At 44.1% G+C, this 18,832-nt stretch overlaps 1 protein-coding gene across 1 annotated transcript; it reads left to right on the top strand.

The window, feature by feature from the left end:
• The first annotated feature begins 4,907 nt into the window (after positions 1–4,907).
• Positions 4,908–18,148, top strand: LOC124267308 (mucin-2-like). The gene is made up of 3 exons (XM_046702227.1): positions 4,908–4,967; positions 14,516–16,576; positions 18,128–18,148. Exons 1-3 carry the CDS (start codon positions 4,908–4,910, stop codon positions 18,146–18,148), a joined length of 2,142 nt encoding a protein of 713 aa, XP_046558183.1.
• Positions 18,149–18,832: the final 684 nt, after the last annotated feature.

Genomic DNA, 18,832 nt, shown 5'->3' with positions numbered 1-18,832 from the left:
AAAGGGTCTACCAAAGCAGGGAGACAGTCACTACTTGTCCCTTCTCAGCCCCTCTCAACCCTGACGCTAGTGTCGCTAGTATTTTACACCAAACGGAATTTGCTTCTGAGGATAGTCAGGCTGGGCATCCCTTTGCACTGACGTTCATTATCAGTAACATACTACCTGCGTTGTAGCAAAACAAACTCAACTCAAAAAGAAACGCGAGGTTTTCTCTAAGCACAGGAGGTAGTAACAGTAATATGCTTTCGAAAAGGCTTCTCCAGTGTCTGGTCTGACAAATCTGACGACGCTGTGCAGTCTGATGTGTGCGGAGGTGACGTGGAGTATAAAGTGTCAGAAGAGATTGACCGTCGAACTATTTGACCGTTAAATGGTCGCTGGTGTGTCCAATAACTCATTGGACCAGTTGTGGTTGCACGTAGGATTCTGTCACCCAGGTGTGAGGTCACCGAGGTGTGAGGTCACCCAGGTGTCTTGGCAACTCGTTGTATGCTCCTCCCGATTCAATAACGCCCGACTGAACAGGTTTCCCGTGTTAGTGAGTGAGTGAATATAGTTTGACGCCGGGTTAGAATATTGATCTTCAGTAACCCATGCTTGTCGTAAGAGGCGACTAAAGGGATCGGGTGGTCAGGCTCGCGGACTTGGATGACACATGTCATCGGTTCCCAAGTACGCAGATAGATGCTCATACTGTTGATCACTGGATTGTCTGGTCCAGACTCGCTTATTTACACACCGCCGCCATATAGCTGGAATATTGCTGAGTGCGGCGTAAAAATATACTCACTCACTCACTATTCGCAGCGATCACGTGTTGGATGGAGCATGTTGATTTTGCACCAGAACTACAAAAGAGACTGTCACATAATTTAAACCCAGATGGAAAAGTGTCCAATGAACAAAAAAAAACTCCTCAAAGCTTCTGGCAAAGAAGGGCGTACCACGCTTAGTCATTTTACAAGAGACGCATGTGCCATCATGGATGCGTTTTGTGGAATGTTACCATGTGAAATTAATGTAATTTTGTCTAATGAAAAGGAAAATAATTTCATAATTCTGTATCGCTTCAGCAGAATGATATTGTCCGTCAAATTTGCGTTTCTTTTCGAGTTGAGTATATCTATGCTATTAAAACAGTTTAACAAGAATGAATCACAATACCACGGTGTTTGGTCGCGACTCTTTGAGAAAAGTATCATGTTGTCTTCTTTTCTTCGTTCTGTGGAGATCGCTGGTTGGGAAGGTATGAAGCGTTGTACGCAGAGTTGAGAAACATGAAGAGTGATGTTTTGATTATGTGAAAAGGTCAGTATCTATTACACGAGAAGAATCGTTTAATATTGACTGTCTGTTGTTGCAGATTGAAAGGTCGGTTATACAAAGAGGATATATAAATATCCACATGTCGGTTATGGTGATGCCTCCCTGTTTGTGCTCTGACCTTTTCCAGCAGCCGTGGTGGCACATTTGGTCGATAAAGGTGATATATGGTAATCTCGGCAGTGACAACTATCAGAGTTCATCAGATCGATGAGTGAGTGAGGTCAAATGAAAAATATGTTGTGGTTTCGATAATATACACCTCTTTACACATTAGGGTAGGTAGGTAGGTGAGGTCAGGTGAGGTGAAATTGGGTTTAACATCGTGCTTGAGAATATTTCGCTCATATGACGACGTGCATGCGTGTGTATGTGTATGTGCGGCTGCTTGTACTAGCCCAGACTCAAGCTGGTTTTAAAGTGCTAGCCCACTGAGATACCATGCCGCAGTGAAGCATGAATACCCCACTCAGACACAGTATACTGACTCCGAGCCGACCAGTCCTTGTTATACCCATTAATGCCGAGCGCCAGGCAGGGACCAACAAGTACCATATTTTAACGTCTTTTGGTATGACGCGGCCGGGGATCGAACCCGCGACCTTCCGCTCTCCGGGCGGACGCTCTAACCACTACACCACGGAGGCGGTCGAAGGTAGGTAGGTAGGTAGGTAGGTAGGTAGGTAGGTAGGTTTAGGTAGGTAGGTAGGTAGGTAGGATTTTATATATTGTTTTTTACGTTTTTTAAAAACAGTAAAGTTCAAACTAATAACACGTTTATCAATGTTTAACGGTTTATTCAATCAAGCTTGCGACCATCATGGCGACTTTCTCAGTTAGAATGACCGATGTCTCTCAGTGCCTGGAAAAGACAATAGTATCTGAACGCTTATTTTATTCATACGGCTTAAAAAATTAGGGTCGGCTCCTGAATTCAAGAGTCAAGGGTAGGTCGGGTAATCGGAACCACAACAGTTTTTAGGTCTGATCTAGTGTTCGTTAAACGTTCCAATATCCCGGCTATGAAGCGGCCTGTGGGTGGGAAACATGTATACATAACAAGTTCATTTGGGGTTGAAAATACTCTCCGCTGCTCTATGTGTTTGTTGTTTAACGCCACACTCAGCAATATTTCAGCTACGGTGGCGGTCTGTAAATATTCGAGTTTTGAAAAACAATCCAGTGATCAACAGCATGAGAATCGATTTATGCAACTGATATACTATGACAAGTGTCAGCCAAGTCAGCGAACCTGACCACCCTATCCCGTTAGTTGCCTCTTACGACAAGCATGGGTTGCTAACCAGGAGTGAGTGAGTGAGTGAGTGAGTGAGTGAACTGCGCACCCAACCTTTCTCAAAAAGCTGTATCCGCCCCAGATTCACATTTGTGACAGAATCTTCTTGCAGGTTACGGAGAGGGGCGACTGGTGACGAATGTCTCGCCAACTGAAAACTCTTCCTGGACACGATGCACCGATTGATACGACAGCAAACGTTCTCACATTTACGACTTCCGGTTGATACATGGAAGGGAGGTAACTGATGAATGCCAGTGTTTGCTATGTTCTCCCTCTTTTTTGTCAAAGTCTTCGATATTTACTCAGGAGTATGTTCAGACAGCATGTTAAGAAAGACAAGTCTTGATGAAGCGTGAAAAAGGGAAATGACACAAGAATGTCTCACAGAATACCTTGGTGTGAACATTACCATTGAAGCGGATTCAGTTCAAATCAGGGGTAATAGCCAGTGTAGGAAAATTATATGAATGTCACAGGACTGGCAGAATACCAATAGTGTCCTCCAAATATAAATAAAAACATTACAATTCAAAAGGTTATAATCATTATATATATAGCTCTAAAAATCAAACATGAGACGGAAAGCTCTGTTCCGTCCTTTAGAAATTCACCCGTCTACACGGGCTATCTTTCCTACACTGATAAAGCTCTGTTCCGTTTAGAAATGTACACATCTTTTTAAAGTCATTTGGAAACATGTCAAGCTTACGTCCTTTTATGTTCAAAACAATGAATTAAGAAATTTGTGTAACCACTTATGGCACGCATAGGTGAAAGGGGAGCAGTTCTTTAGTTCATAAATATGTTAACAAATATAACGGGAAATTGGGAAATTATATACATATGTATATGTTGTATATGACCCTGTATAGCTTACATAGCGAATGGACCCGTGAAGATCCGGGGTAGAATAGGTCTTCAGCAACCCATTCTTGTCATAAAAGGCGACTATGCGTGTCGTAAAAGGCGACTGACGGCATCGGGTGGTCAGGCTCGCTGACTTGGTTGACACATGTCATCGGTTCCTAATTGCGCATATCGATGCTCATGCTGTTGATCACTGGATTGTCTGGTCCAGACTCGATTATTTACAGACCGCCGCCATATAGCTGGAATATTGCTGAGTGCGGCGTAAAACTAAACTCACTCACTTACTCACTACATAGCGAATGAAACACCTGACGCAGCGATTACTTCCTAAACACACGTGTACGGAGTGTAACAATGAGATACCATATCTTAACATATCGATTGTTTCAGATATATTATTACTTGAGTATATTGTCGTACAGGTAATGTTTTGTATTTGTTTTATAAGTGAATAGGTCAGGTCTCTATCGTTGATAACCCCCTGTTGGTTATGAGTTACATTTCTATGTGTTCTGTAATCGACATCGTTGATGTGTGAGATTGGCAAGTGATTGACGTATCATGACACATGAGGTGTCTAACAAAGGGTCAGGCTAAAGCAGATACAGCGTGGTAACTGAATAAACCTGTTGATATAAAACACAGGCATTCGGCAACATACGCATTCTCCGAGATTACACTTACCAGGCACGGCTTGTTTGCTCCGCGGTAGAATAGCTTAAAGGAAGGGAAGCATGGTTCATGATGTGCGACGAAAAAGAAGAAGGGGGATGGGAGACCTCCTTGGAGGATGCACTTTATCTGTCCTTGAATCAGAAAAGTATTTTTTTACACATGGCAACAATTCCCAAGGATGCAGTTCTCTTGATTCGCATGCACCTGTGTGCAATACACCTGGAATACACCTGGAGTCAATACACCTGAAATCAATGCACCTGGAGTCAATACACCTGGAATCAATTCACCTGGAGTCAATACAACTGATTGCAAAACGCTTCAATGCAAAGTACCAACTAGCTGCATATCATCTGGATTGAATACACCTGAGTACAGTACATCTGGATTCAATAGATCTGAGCACAGTACATCTGGATTTAATAGACCTGAGCACAGTACATCTGGATTCAATAGACCTGAGCACAGTACATCTGGATTCAATAGAACTGAGCGCAGTACATCTGGATTCAACAGACCTGAGTACAGTACATCTAGGTCCCACACACTTGATTACAGCGCATCTGGATTGAATACACCTCTGTGCAGTGCATCTGGACCCAATACACATGGATCCAATACACCTGACTACCATACATCTAACGTCAGTACAGCGGAAAGTAACACGGCTGGATCTATTGAACCGGCTTCTCATTCACCAGTGAGCTCAGGTAAAAGGAAATTTGGAGTAGTCGATATGTGCATCGGCATCGAACCAAGACCCACTGTTCCTGACAGGTTCTCCAGGGCTCAAGTGGTATGTACAATGATTCAAGGTGCTTCAATGATTCAAGGTGCTTCTGAAGCTGATTCGCGAAGGAGAAGGAATGGACAGGGGAATATATTTACTGGGGTCGACCCCGCGTTTCTTAGACTAGTGGGATGGACAGAAAACGAAATTCATCAGTTATATAAACAGAATTATGTCGGCAGTGTACATATGCTCAGAAGCTCTGATGATGCACGTTAAGGTGATACCAAGGGGTGTTCTGCCTTTTTTTAACATGAGCAGATTGTCCATTGAACATGAACAGAATTTGCTTTGAACATAAACTGGATGTGTTTTGTATATGAACAATATGTGCTTTGTACATGAACGGGATCTGCTTTGAACATAAACATAATGTGCTTTGTACATGAACAATATGTGCTTTGTACATGAACAGAATCTGCTTTGAAAATAAACTTAATGTGCTTTGTACATGGACAATGTGTGCTTTGTACATGAACAGAATGTGCTTTGAACGTGAAATTAATATTCTCTTTGAAGGTGAGTCGGTCTGAACTTAGACAAAAAGAGCTGTACCTAAACCCTGGAAATTTTGTCACCATTCGCCTCATTTCGTAACTTGCAAGATGACTCATGACCTTTCAATGAAAACTTTGTAAGAGAAATACAATCCCTAAGTGTATCTTGTAAGTGCTTTGGTTGAAGAATAACTCCTTAATGCCTTTGTCCATAGATAAAGTTTGTATTTAATTGCTTCATTAAACTGGATAACAAGTACTTGTGTCATATTTCGAAAATATACATGTAAACTTACTAATCAAAGCGGAGGTGTGTCAGAAAATGTACTAAATACACGCCTATAACTCAACGAGACATAGCTCTGCGAGGGTTCCGATAAATGGTACCGTATTGGTGTCAATAAATGGAATTCTGTCTTATGTTATTCGCGTCCTATCATATGTATACACAACAAAACTACTGATTTGTAGATTAGAACTTTTGGATAGTAGAGTTTTGGTTGCTGATTTGCCAAAGGATTATAAACAGCCAGATATGTCTTGTGTGAACTGTTCATTGAAAATACTTTTCGCTGATCTGTCTGTTTGTTTTTTAACGATCAGCAACATGCCGGCTATATGGCGGACCAGACAACCCAGTGATCAAGAGCATGAGCATCGATCTACGCAATTGGGATAAGATGACACCCGATACAGTTAGTTGCCACTTACGCCAAGCATGGGTTTCTGAAGACCAATTCTAACCCAGGTTTTGATGGTTACGTCGCTGCCAGCATTTGGCCCTTTATGAAATGAATATTGAATAATGACACGCCGAGTCAATAAACACACAGGTTAACCTGTTTACGCGGAACATAATAATATAAACTTAAATGAAGTTAAAGAATGCAAGAGTAGAAAATATGACTATATTTAATCCGTCGTAACTAGAGTAACTAGCACATTAAAACAAGTTAGTGTTCTTCAACTTGTTTTGAGGGGTACATATACAATTTTCTATTGTCCAGTAAGTCTCCAGTCCACTCAAGATGTGTTACCTTGAAAAATAGGTTTTCTTATGCACTTTTGATACACTCTCCACAAGCGTAGCTGACTAGGATCAGTAATATTTGTTGTCGTCGGTTAATTGTAACCAGATCTTACTATCTAAATGCACGTCAGTTTTGTTTAAGATTTGAAGGGCGCTTCCGGCACCTCAAATATCGCACTCTCAATACAGCGTGTCTCTTCGTTAGAATGTCTACTAACGGGATCGGGTGGTCAGGTTCGCTGACTTGGTTGACACATGTCATCTTATCCCAATCGCGTAGATCGATGGTCATGCTGTTGATGACTGGGTTATTTACAGACCGCCGCCATATAGCTTGAATACTGCTGAGTGCGGCGTTGAACAACAACCAACCAACCAAGCTAAAGCATATAGATCCATGTCATGATTAAAAAGAAATTCGATGAGTCTATATCGAGAGGAGAAAAAGTCGAGAATACTTGTAACAAGCCCTGCATATAAACAGCCACGAAACCTAAGCCTGTCTGAGGACTATTGAGTGTTCGCCTGCTCGGAGATGCCGTATTTCCGCCTATCTCTTCACATGACTGACCACGTGTAATGTGACGGATCTTCAGTGTTTGACGTAGCGATGGGGCTGTCCACAAATATAACCTGACCACATCACTACAGAGGTCCGGCTTCACCGTGTGATATGAGTACACATTATGGATTCTGTTGATGTCCGCCAAGAGAGAGAGAGAGAGAGTGTGTGTGTGTGTGTGTGAGAGAGAGAGAGAGATCCTGTTGTACCTAGGCGGATCCATAGGCGCACCACTGCACCCCCCTTTGTCCTGAAAGTTTATTAAATGACCATTGAAACTCTCGTGAAAACGCGTGAAAATGAACTGTGTACCCCCTTTCTCAAAAAGCTGTATCCCCCCTGTTGTATACCTGCTACAACGTTTTTCAAGATAATAACAATATATTATTATAAAATTTTAAATTCTGGTAGAACTAATAGTTCAAATGTTCTGTTGACATGACTTGGTTAACTTGGTTGTCATCTTGTTATATGAAAACGTCATGTTTACACTGGTGACCGACACAGATGCACACACACGCTCACACACATAACATATTTACCAAATAGACATCAAATTAACTAACTAGGACACAAACAGTGTTTGAATAGTGTAGTAGTGTCGTGTAGAGTAGTGTTGAGTAGTAGTGCAGTGCGGTGCGGTGGGGTGCGGTGCGGTGTAGTGTAGTGTAGTGTAGTGTAGTGTAGTGTAGTGTAGTGTAGTGTAGTGTAGTGTAGTGTAGTGTAGTGTAGTGTAGTGTAGTGTAGTGTAGTGTAGTGTAGTGTATTGCTGTGCAGCGTAGCGCGGTGCGGTGCGGTGCGGTGCGGTGCGGTGCGGTGCGGTACGGCGCAGTGTAATGTAGTGTAGTGTAGTGTAGTGTAGTGTAGTGTAGTGTAGTGTAGTGTAGTGTAGTGTAGTGTAGTGTAGTGTAGTGCGGTGCGGTGCGGCGCAGTGCAGTGTAGTGCAGTGCAGTGCAGTGCAGTGTAGTGTAGTGTAGTGTAGTGTAGTGTAGTGTAGTGTAGTGCAGTGTAGTGCAGCGTAGTGTGATGACAGAAGTATAGTGTTTATTCTAATAGTGTAAACACACACAAAAGTAGCCTGTTATCTGAGAGAAACCCCATTTCCCCAAATCAAACTATTTCCCAACAACTTGCGGTGTTAGCCATACTACTATACGAGTTGTAAAGGAAGATCCTATTTTGCCAACTTTGATTGACAGGCACTCAGTAATGTTGTAAACATGACGCCAAACTACGCCAGGAAGAGAACGGAAATTGTGCGTGGCTACGCACGGGGAAAACAAGCTGAACGACATCGTCGACTATCTGGGGCAGGTTATTGATTCTCAGATATGAAATCAAGTTAGATGGTGCGTTATTAGCACGTATCGTGTACATTTCAATGCGGCATGACTGTAATTTGCTTCATTTCATGACTAAGGAAACAGGGTTGGTACGAATCTTGTTTTCAATTCCACGATGACGGCACAACTGAATGTTTACCAAGCTACCTATTAGCTCCCATTCCTTCGTAATATATTTTTCTTCTAATTGAACTTTTATTCATATGTGGGTGAATTGAAATGACGAGATCATATGGCAAGTCAACACTGAATATTTCGACAACATGTGTTGCGTCAGTGTGGAATAGATTGTGAACATATTACTTTTTTGAAAATAATTTTCTCATAACAAAAAAATTATAACAATTTCTTTCGGTAATTTTCCCCTAAACTAAAGTTAACAATGCATTACTTTTGAATACAAATACGCACTGACGCGATTAAAGCTATTTTGACCGTTTGACCATGTGTTGAATCCAAGTCAAAACAGTTTCCATGTACGCCGGGGCGTTGGGGTAGCCTGGTGGTTAAAGCGTTCGCTCGTTATGCCGAAGACCCGGGTTCGATTCCCCACATGGGTACAATGTGTGAAGCCCATTACTGGTTACTATAAGTTATATATGTATAATTTATTTATTTTTGTATATCTGTAACTTTATTCCTAACATGAATCATACACATTTTTGTAAATTTTGTAAAATAAAAAAAAGGCAAAATGTTGAATATATGGAACACGAGAATTGGCTTCAGACATTGTCCAGGGTCATAGAACCAGGGTCTTCGGCGTGAAGAGCGAACGCTCTAACCACTAGGCTACACCACCGCCCTGAAGCTGCTTTGAAACAATAATTCAAGATGCTCGTACTCGTCAGTAACTGTTAAACGTTAATCTAACCATCCTGATTTCATCTTGAATTGATCTTCAGCAACCAATGCTTAAGACCCAGTCTTGTCTGACACCGCAGTCAGTGTTATTCCAGTTATATGTCACCTTTATGTGAATAATCGAATTTGGTTCAGACAATCCAGTGATTGAGATCATGAACATTAATCTAGGCTTATAGGACACTGTGATATACATCAACCAAGTCAACGGGTCTGGGACCCGTGAAGATCCGGGTTAGAATGAGCCTTCTGAATCCCATGCTTGAGACGACTAACGGGATCGGGTGGTCAGGCTCGCTGGCATGGTTGACACATGTCATCGGTTCCCAATTGTCCAGGTCGATGCTCATGCTGTTGATCACTGGATTGTCTGGTCCAGACACATTTATTTACAGACCGCCGCCATATAGGTGGAATATTGCTGAGTGCGGCGTAAAACTAAACTCACTCACTCAACGGGTCTGACCTCCCTGTCACGTAAGTCGCCTCTCACGTCAAACATGGGTTGCCGAAGATAAATCTCAACAGGATCTGTGATACAACCATTGCGATATTATTGTCAATATATTTTACATACACACACCTGCTCACATATACTGCGTTAAGCTGTTCAGAGCAACACGATTCTTTCATTTTGCTTTAGTTGGTAAAACACTGCACACGTAATTTTAAAAATGACAACAACGAGTCCCTTATTGCAAAGAGCGGTGGGGTAGCCTATTGGTTAATGCGTTCGCACGAAACACCTTGAAGCCGGGTTCCATTCCCCACATTTGTACAATGTGTGAAGCCCCCGCCGTGATATTGCTGGAACATTGTTAAAGCGGCGTAAAATTAGAGTCACTCTCTCACTCACTCCCTTATCACTATTCTCGTGTCAAATAAATACAGAATCAACGAATAACAGTTGAATTCAGCTAACGTCAAAAACAGATGTATAAGTTCATTTTCATGACAGTTGATTAACAAAAAAATTAAACAAAACAATACCATACTGTTAGTGACGGACGTGAATATGTTCCATTTCTGTTTGGAAGTCTTTCCACAAAACACGGGTTCCATGAAACCAAATCCGTTTCACATTTGCCATTGTAACCTTTTGCATTATTTCAAGAAAATTTGCTCATTCGATGTTTATATTTCATTTTCACATGACTATTCCCATCACGCATCTTTGAATCATTTGCGTCAATGCTCCGAATGAAACATGAGTTGAACATTTACTGCAGACATGCCCACGAATCTATTCGATCCATGTTCGCCTGGCGATGGATTTTTATTCATTTTTCTCATATAAATCATCTTGGATGTATACAGGACGCGTTGTTGTAGCCACGCACGTCGATCTCAGGTGATTTTGAATTCCGTGAGGCGAGTTGCGTGTCGAAATCTCCCACTGCTCTATTATGCAGCCAGTGACGTCATGAAACTACATAGCTCTCCTTAGCTGCGTTACAGCCTCTTCTGAGAGGGTCCTTGCTTATCGCATTCCCTGAACTCTTGTAACAATATACCCCTCTCTCATTTCATGTACGTCTCAAAATAATTACATTTTCATAGAAATACGATTACATTCGCTTGGGGTCTTGTGGAGAAATGAAAACAAATACCAACCGGTACCTAATATTGAAGGATGTTTTTGAAAATAGTATATGTCTGTTTAAAGCTGTATAATGTTTCGCAATTCCGTGAAGCAGTAATAGATATTGAGTAAAAGTTCAAACGGTTATTCTTTGAGAGGGTTTGAGAGTTAAACGGTTATTATTTGAGATTGTTTGAGAGTTAAAACATAAGTAATAGAGGTATAGGCAGTGAGAGAAGGGATGTAAGAGAGAAAGTGTGAAACATACATACGCACACACATACACACACACACACACACACACACACACACACACACACACACACATACAAGTGAGAGAGAGTGAGAGGAAGATTGAATGAGTCTGAGAGAGAGAGAGAGTAAGAGATAATGAGTGAGAAAGTAAGAGTGCGGGAGAGTAAGAGAGAGTGGGTGAGAAAGAAAGAGAGAGTGAGGGAAAGTAAGAGAGAGTGAGAATGAGAGAGAGAAAGAGAGAGAGTAGGAGAGAGTGAGTGAGACAGAGACAGAGAGAGTAAGAGAGAGAGTGAGTGAGAGAGAGAGAGAGTAAGAGAGAGGGAGAGTAAGAGAGAGAGAGAGAGAAAGAGAGAGAGAGAGAATAGAGAGAGAGAATAAGAGAAGAGTGAGAGAGAGAAGAGAGAGAGAGTAAGAGAGAGAGAGAGAGAGAGAGAGAGAGAGAGAGAGAGAGCAGAGAGAGAGAGTAAGAGAGAGAGAGAGAGAGAGTAGAGAGAGAGAGAGAGAGAGAGAAGAGAGAGAGAGAGAGAGAGAGAGAGAGTAGAGAGGGTGAGTGAGACAGAGAGAGAGAGTAAGAGAGAGAGAGAGAGAGAGAGAGAGAGAGAGAGAGAGAGAGAGAATGTGTAAGTGAGAGTGAAAGGGGGAGGGTGTGTGTGAGTTGCCCAAACGCAATCATTTTCATGTTTTTCGTGTTTTTTGCATGAAGTTTTTGTGTTTCACACAAAAATGCGTGCATTTCACTCCAGTTTGAAGCTTTATAAGGCAGGTCATTCAAAAACACCATAGAATACAAAATTGACTGTGACAACGCGGAGAAAACATGCCACGTCTAACTGAACAGCAACGATGAATCGCCGTTGGAATGTAGCAGACAGGATCCACACCAACTAAAGTGGCCAGGCACTTCAGATGTCACGTGACAACAATCACAAGACTATCCGCAAGGTATCGTCAAACCGGTAATGTTCCAGACCGACCACGTTCAGGACGTCCCAGGGTAACAACGCCAGCGCAAGATCGTCACATCCGGGTTACTCATCTGCGTAACCGACAGCAACGAGCAACACAGACAGCTGCAACCATTCAAGGGCCACAACGTCACATCTCTGCAGACACTGTTCGTCGTCGTCTGAGGGCAGCAGGGATCAGATGTCGCCGTCCTTACGTCGGACCGATTCTGACGTAACGTCACCGCCAAAATCGTTTACAGCGGGCGGAACAACACCAGCGTTGGCGACGTCAACAATGGCAACAAGTATTGTTTTCTGATGAGTCCAGATTCAACTTGTCCCACGCCGATGGCCGATTACGTGTATGGAGACGACGTAATGAACGTTACGCCAACTGTTGTGTTGTGGAAGCTAACCGCTGAGGAGGTGGAAGACTCATGGTATGGGGTGGCTTCAGCTACCACCACAGAACACGTTTACACGTGTTTCGTCAACGTGTGACTGCTGTAGTCTACAGAGACCAGGTCTTTCAACACCACGTTGTACCGCTATTCCAGGCCCAACCTCAGCTCCAGACGTTCCAGCAGGACAATGCTCGTTCTCACATAGTCTGTCTCACAGTCCCTGAACCACATTAATTTCCCTACTGCCAAGCCCTCTCTGCCGCGCTAAAGCCCTAAATAAAGCAAGTCTAGATTTCCTCAGGTTCTGAATCTCTGGTCCTTCTAGGGCTCCTTTTCAATATAAATAGGCTTGTTTGTTACTATCAAAATTATATATATTCAGAGACTAAGCCTTAGTCTAGTTCTCACACTGCACGGGTCTCTATGGACTTCCTCAGAGGGAACAACATTGCTGTACTGCCCTGGCCCTCTCTGTCCCTGGATATGGCACCAATCGAGCATGTGTGGGATGAAATTGGTAGACGGATACAGACAGCTGCTCAACCTCAAAACCTTAGAGATTTGGAAGCCAGATTGGTCAGGGAATGGAATCAAATTCCCCAAGCCTTCTTTCAGACACTTGTTGACTCGATGAGACGTCGTTGTGCTGCCTGCATTGCAGCCAATGGTGGTCACACGCGCTACTGATTGACACACTGTTTCATGACATTTTTGGTGTGTGAGGGTGGAGTGATAACATATGCTTTTACAGTAAACTTGAGTGTTGTTTTCACCAGAGATCACGACTCATTTCTTCAACAATCACTTGTCTGTTGTTTTTTCGTAGAGTTAAGATTGTTTGTTCCACAGATTCAGAAATATTGACATTTCTAAATCAACTTGCGTTTCTTTTGCGGTTCAGTATATATATATATATATACAGACATAAATCCCTCACACCTTTCTTCTCATTTCTCTCACACGCTCTCTTACTCTTTATCCTTTTTTACCCCCTCTCTCTCTTTTCCCCTCTCTCTCAATCTCAGTATCCATCGTTTTCTTACTCTTTCTCTAGCCTCCCTCACACAATCTTTCTCTCTCCTCACCTACTCCCTCTTTCTCCCTCCTCACAATATATCTCTCCTCTCCTACTCTCTTTCTCCCTCTTCTCTCACCCAATATCTCTTTCTCCTCTCTCTCTCCTCTCTCACACAGGGGCGGTGGCATGGGGTAGCATAGTGGGTAAAGCGTTCGCTCGTCACGCTGAAGACCCGGGTTCAATTCCCCACATGGGTAAAATGTGTGAAGCCCATATCTGGTGTCCCCCGCCGCGATATTGCTGGAATATTGCAAAAAGCAGCTTGAAATCAAATTCACTCACTCACTCTCACACAATCTTTCTCTCTCCTCTCTTTTTCTCTCTCCTCTCTCGAAAATCTTACTCTCTGCTCTCTCTTTCTCCCTACTTTTTCACACTCTTATGCTGCCTTTCTCCAGTTCTTTCTTACTATGAAGCAACAACATCCTTTCAATCTTCACAAGGAATCTTTGGTAAAACCAAACCATACGTTGATGAACCACTATCAAACAGTGGTGGTACCAGATATTCCAGAAAATGGGGTCGGGGGTCGGGGGCGTATCTTTCCTCATCGGTGGCACTAGTCACAAATCGTTTTTCAACTGACAGAAGGGGAACAAACGGTTTAAGTTAAAAACGGGGAATTACATTTGTACATAAAAAATCAACTACTACTGCCCCACACTTACCACATCACCACTACCACAACTCCCCGTCACATCACCACCATCCCACCACAAACACCACCACATCACCGCCACTACCACATCACCACACCATCACCACACCATCACCGCATCACTTTCATCACAACCACATCACCACTACCACAACTCCCCGTCACATCACCACCATCCCACCACAAACACCACCACATCACCGCCACTACCACATCACCACACCATCACCACACCATCACCACATCACTTTCATCACAACCACATCACCACTACCACAACTCCCCGTCACGTCACCACCATCCCACCACAAACACCACCACATCACTATCACAGACGCACCACCAACACAACCACATCATCATCAACCACTACCACGGCATCAACTCCCCGCCATCCCACCACAAACACCACCACATCACTATCACAGCCGCACCACCAACACAACCACATCATCACAACCACTACCACGGCATCACCGCCGCCGCCACCACAACACCACCACCACAATATCACCACAACATCACTACCACAACCACACCACCAACACAACCACATCATCACCACCGTTACAACACCACCACTACCTCGGCATCAGCGCCGCCACCACAACAAGAGAACCACAATATCACAACAACATCACTGCCACAACCACACCACCAACACAACCACATCATCACCACCGTTACAACACCACAACCACTACCTCGGCATCACCGCCACCATCACAACAACACCACCACAATATCACCACAACATCACTACCACAACCACACCGCCAACACAACCACATCATCACCATCGTTACAAAACCACCACTACCTCGGCATCACCGCCACCACCACCACGACACATCATCACCATTCCACCCCCACATCATCACCATTCCAACCCCACAATATCACCATAACGTCACCACATCACCACCACACCACCCACCGCCACCACATCACCGCCGTCACAACACCACCGCATCGTCGCCACCACCACAGCAACCCTAACACATCATTACCACCACATCACCGCAACTACCACCACCATTACCACAACCACAGCGCTCACACATTACCACATCACCGCAACTACCAATCACCATCACCACCACATCACCGTCACCATCACATCACCGTCACCACCACATCACCGTCACTACCAGATCACTGTCACCATCACATCACCGTCACTACAAGATCACCGCCACTACCACATCACCGCCACTACCACATCACCGTCACTACAACATCACCGTCACGACAACATCACCACCGATACCACATCACCGTCACTACCACATCACCGTCACTACCACATCACGGTCATCATCACATCACCGTCATCATCACATCACCATCACTACCACATCACCGTCACTACAACACCACCGTCACCACCACATCACCGCCACTACCACATCACCGTGACTACAACATCACTGTCACCATCACATCACCGTCACCACCACATCACCGTCACTACAACATCAAAGTGACTACAACATCACTGTCACCATCACATCACCGTCACTACCACATCACCGTCACCACCACATCACCGCCACCACCACATCACCGTCACTACTACATCACTGTCGCCACCACATCACCATCACTACCACATCACCGTCAGTACAACATCACTGTCACCACCACATCACCGTCACAACCACATCACCATCACTACCACATCACCGTCACCACCACATCACCGTCACTACCAGATCACCGCCACTACCACATCACCGTCACCACCACATCATCGTCACCAGCACAACAACACATCATCACCATTCCACCACAAACACCCCCACAATATCACCGGAACGTCACCATGCACATCACTACCACAACCACACTACCCACCGCTACCACGTCACCACCGCCACAATACCACCGCATCACCGCCACCACCACCACAACCCTAACACATCATCACTACCACATCACCACAACGACCACCACCACTACCGCAACCACAGCGCTCACACATTACCACATCACCACCACTACCAGATCACCGTCACCACCACATCACCGTCACTACCACATCACTGTCACCATCACATCACCGTCACTACCACATCCCCGTCACTACCACATCACCACCACCATCACATCACCGTCATTACCACATCACCGTCACTACAACATCACCGTCACTACCACATCACCGTCACTACCACATCACCGTCATCATCACATCACCGTCATCATCACAACACCGTCACTACCACATCACCGTCACCACCACATCACCGTCACCACCACATCACCACCACTACCACATCACCGTCACTACCACATCACCGTCACCGATTACCACATCACCACCGATACCACATCACCACCGATACCACATCACCGTCACCACCTCATCACCGTCACTACCACATCTCCGTCGGTACCACATCTAGTGGTTAAAGCGTTGGCTCGTCACCCCAGACCGTGGGTTCATCAATCCCCACATGGGTACAATGAGTGAAGCCCGTTTCTGGTCGTCACCCCCGCCGTGATATTGCTGGAACGTCACCAAAAGCGGCGTAAAACCCCACCGCTACCAGTCACCGCCCAACCATCACCACCATCCGTAAATTACATCAAACTCAAAAAACGTAAAACCACTACCTAACCCCAGTCAGTCAGTCAGGCACATCACCACATCACCGTCACTACTACATCACCGTCACATCATCACATCACCGTCACTACCACATCACCACCACCACCACCACATCACCGTCACATCACCGTCTACCACATCACCACACATCACCGTCACCATCACATCACCGTCACCACATCACCGTACCATCATCATCACCGTCATCATCACATCACCATCATCATCACATCACCGTCGCCACCACATCACCGTCGCCACCCACATCATCGTCACTACCACATCACCGTCACTACCACATCACCATCACCACCACATCACCGTCACCACCACATCACCGCTACCTCCACATCACCACGACATCACCACCACGACCACATCACCACCACCACCACATCACCGTCACTACCACATCACTGTAACCATCACATCACCGTCACTACCACATCACAGCCACTACCACATCACCGTCACTACCACATCACCGTCACCACCACATCACCGTCACTACCACATCACCGTCACTACCACATCACCGCCACTACCACATCACCGTCACTACCACATCACCATCACCACCACATCACCGTCACCACCACATCACCGTCACCACCACCATACACTTACCATAACATAACTACATTACAATACGAAAACTACGCATGTGTCTGTTAATACCGTTACATCACAATCTCTACGAAGCCACCAGTGTCTCATTACCACGTCCTGTCTACACCAGGCAGTGTCACGTCTACATGCACTCGTTGTTATCGTATTACACTTCCCCAAAATTGCATTTCCCCGTTATACTGTCCCCATCAATAACATACATCGAGAACTGAGTCCTTGTCGCCAGGGAAGTATCGCCAACTGCCATGCATGTATTGTCTATTTCCCCTTTAGATAAAACTTTATAGGTCACAGATGAGTTCACTTCCCGGTGTCACGTTTCCCCCAAAATGTGGAATTCCCCGACCTGAATAAGCGCTGACGTGTCTTCAGCATGTGCATGTCAAATTCCACTAATGACAGGTGCTTGTACATTATTCATTGTCGTTTCTGAGTATCGCGGGATGACTCACTGCTACGATTGTGTGTAGGGCGTTTCGACTCTGTGTTCTACACATGTCGACCCTTCTCCTGCTGTGGGAGGGGAATCTCTCCAGTAACCAACTGGTGTGTATGTATAAAATGAGGCAAAATCGTTGTGAATGAAAGTTGACACTGTCTCAAAATCATGATGTTTTACACCCATAGCGACGTGTTTATGTGTGTGTGTGTGTGTGTGTGTGTGTTTGTGTGCGTGAATATGTGTTTCTGTGCATTTGACAGTGTGTTTATGTCCGTGTGTGAACGAGTTTGTGTCTGGATGTATCTTTCTGTGTGTGAATGTGTTGTTTATGCATGTGAAAGTGTGTAAATGAGTGTGTATGTGTGTGTGAAAGTGTGTTTATGGATTCGTAAATGTGTTTATGCATGTGTAAATGTATGTTATGCATGTGTAAATGTGTGTTTATGCATGTGTAAATGTGTGTTTATGCATGTGTAAATGTGTGTTTATGCATGTGTAAATGTGTGTTTATGCATGTGTAAATGTGTGTTAATGCATGTGTAAATGTGTGTTTATGTATGTGTAAATGTGTGTTTATGTATGTGTAAACGTGTTTATGGATGTGTAAATGTGTGTTATGTATGCGTAAACGAGTGTTTATGTATGTGTAAATGTGTGTTATATATGTGTAAATGTGTGTTTATGTATGTGTAAATATGTGTTATGTATGTGTGAGAATGTATGTGTATATGTGTGTAAATGTGTGTTTATGTATGTGTGAATGTATATTTATGTGCGTGTTAGTGTGCGTTTGTGTGAATGTGTGTTTATGAGTGGTCTGTTTGTTAAAGTGGTCCAAATAAATGTCAATTTCATAATATGCTACTCCATAAACAACATATGTTTATTATTGATACCCCTCTCAGATACATTTTACTGACTCAAATTTGGACAGTCCATGTTTCACCCTTTTAAAGCCACTCGGA

The sequence above is a fragment of the Haliotis rubra genome, unplaced genomic scaffold (genome assembly GCF_003918875.1).
Source record: "Haliotis rubra isolate DU_JTF1 unplaced genomic scaffold, ASM391887v1 Scf130, whole genome shotgun sequence".
Lineage (NCBI taxonomy): Eukaryota > Metazoa > Mollusca > Gastropoda > Lepetellida > Haliotidae > Haliotis > Haliotis rubra.
The sequence above is the reverse complement of the archived record's forward strand: the minus strand, read 5'-3'. Positions and strand labels throughout refer to the sequence as shown.

Excerpts from the sequence above, each read along its gene's own strand:
- LOC124267308 (XM_046702227.1), top strand. The coding sequence starts at position 4,908 with ATGTGCATCGGCATCGAACCAAGACCCACTGTTCCTGACAGGTTCTCC. Across the intron at positions 4,968-14,515 it reads GGTTCTCCAGGGCTCAAGTG|ACGCACCACCAACACAACCA; the intron begins GTATGTACAATG and ends TCACTATCACAG. Across the intron at positions 16,577-18,127 it reads TCACTACCACATCTCCGTCG|TGTGTTTATGTCCGTGTGTG; the intron begins GTACCACATCTA and ends TGCATTTGACAG.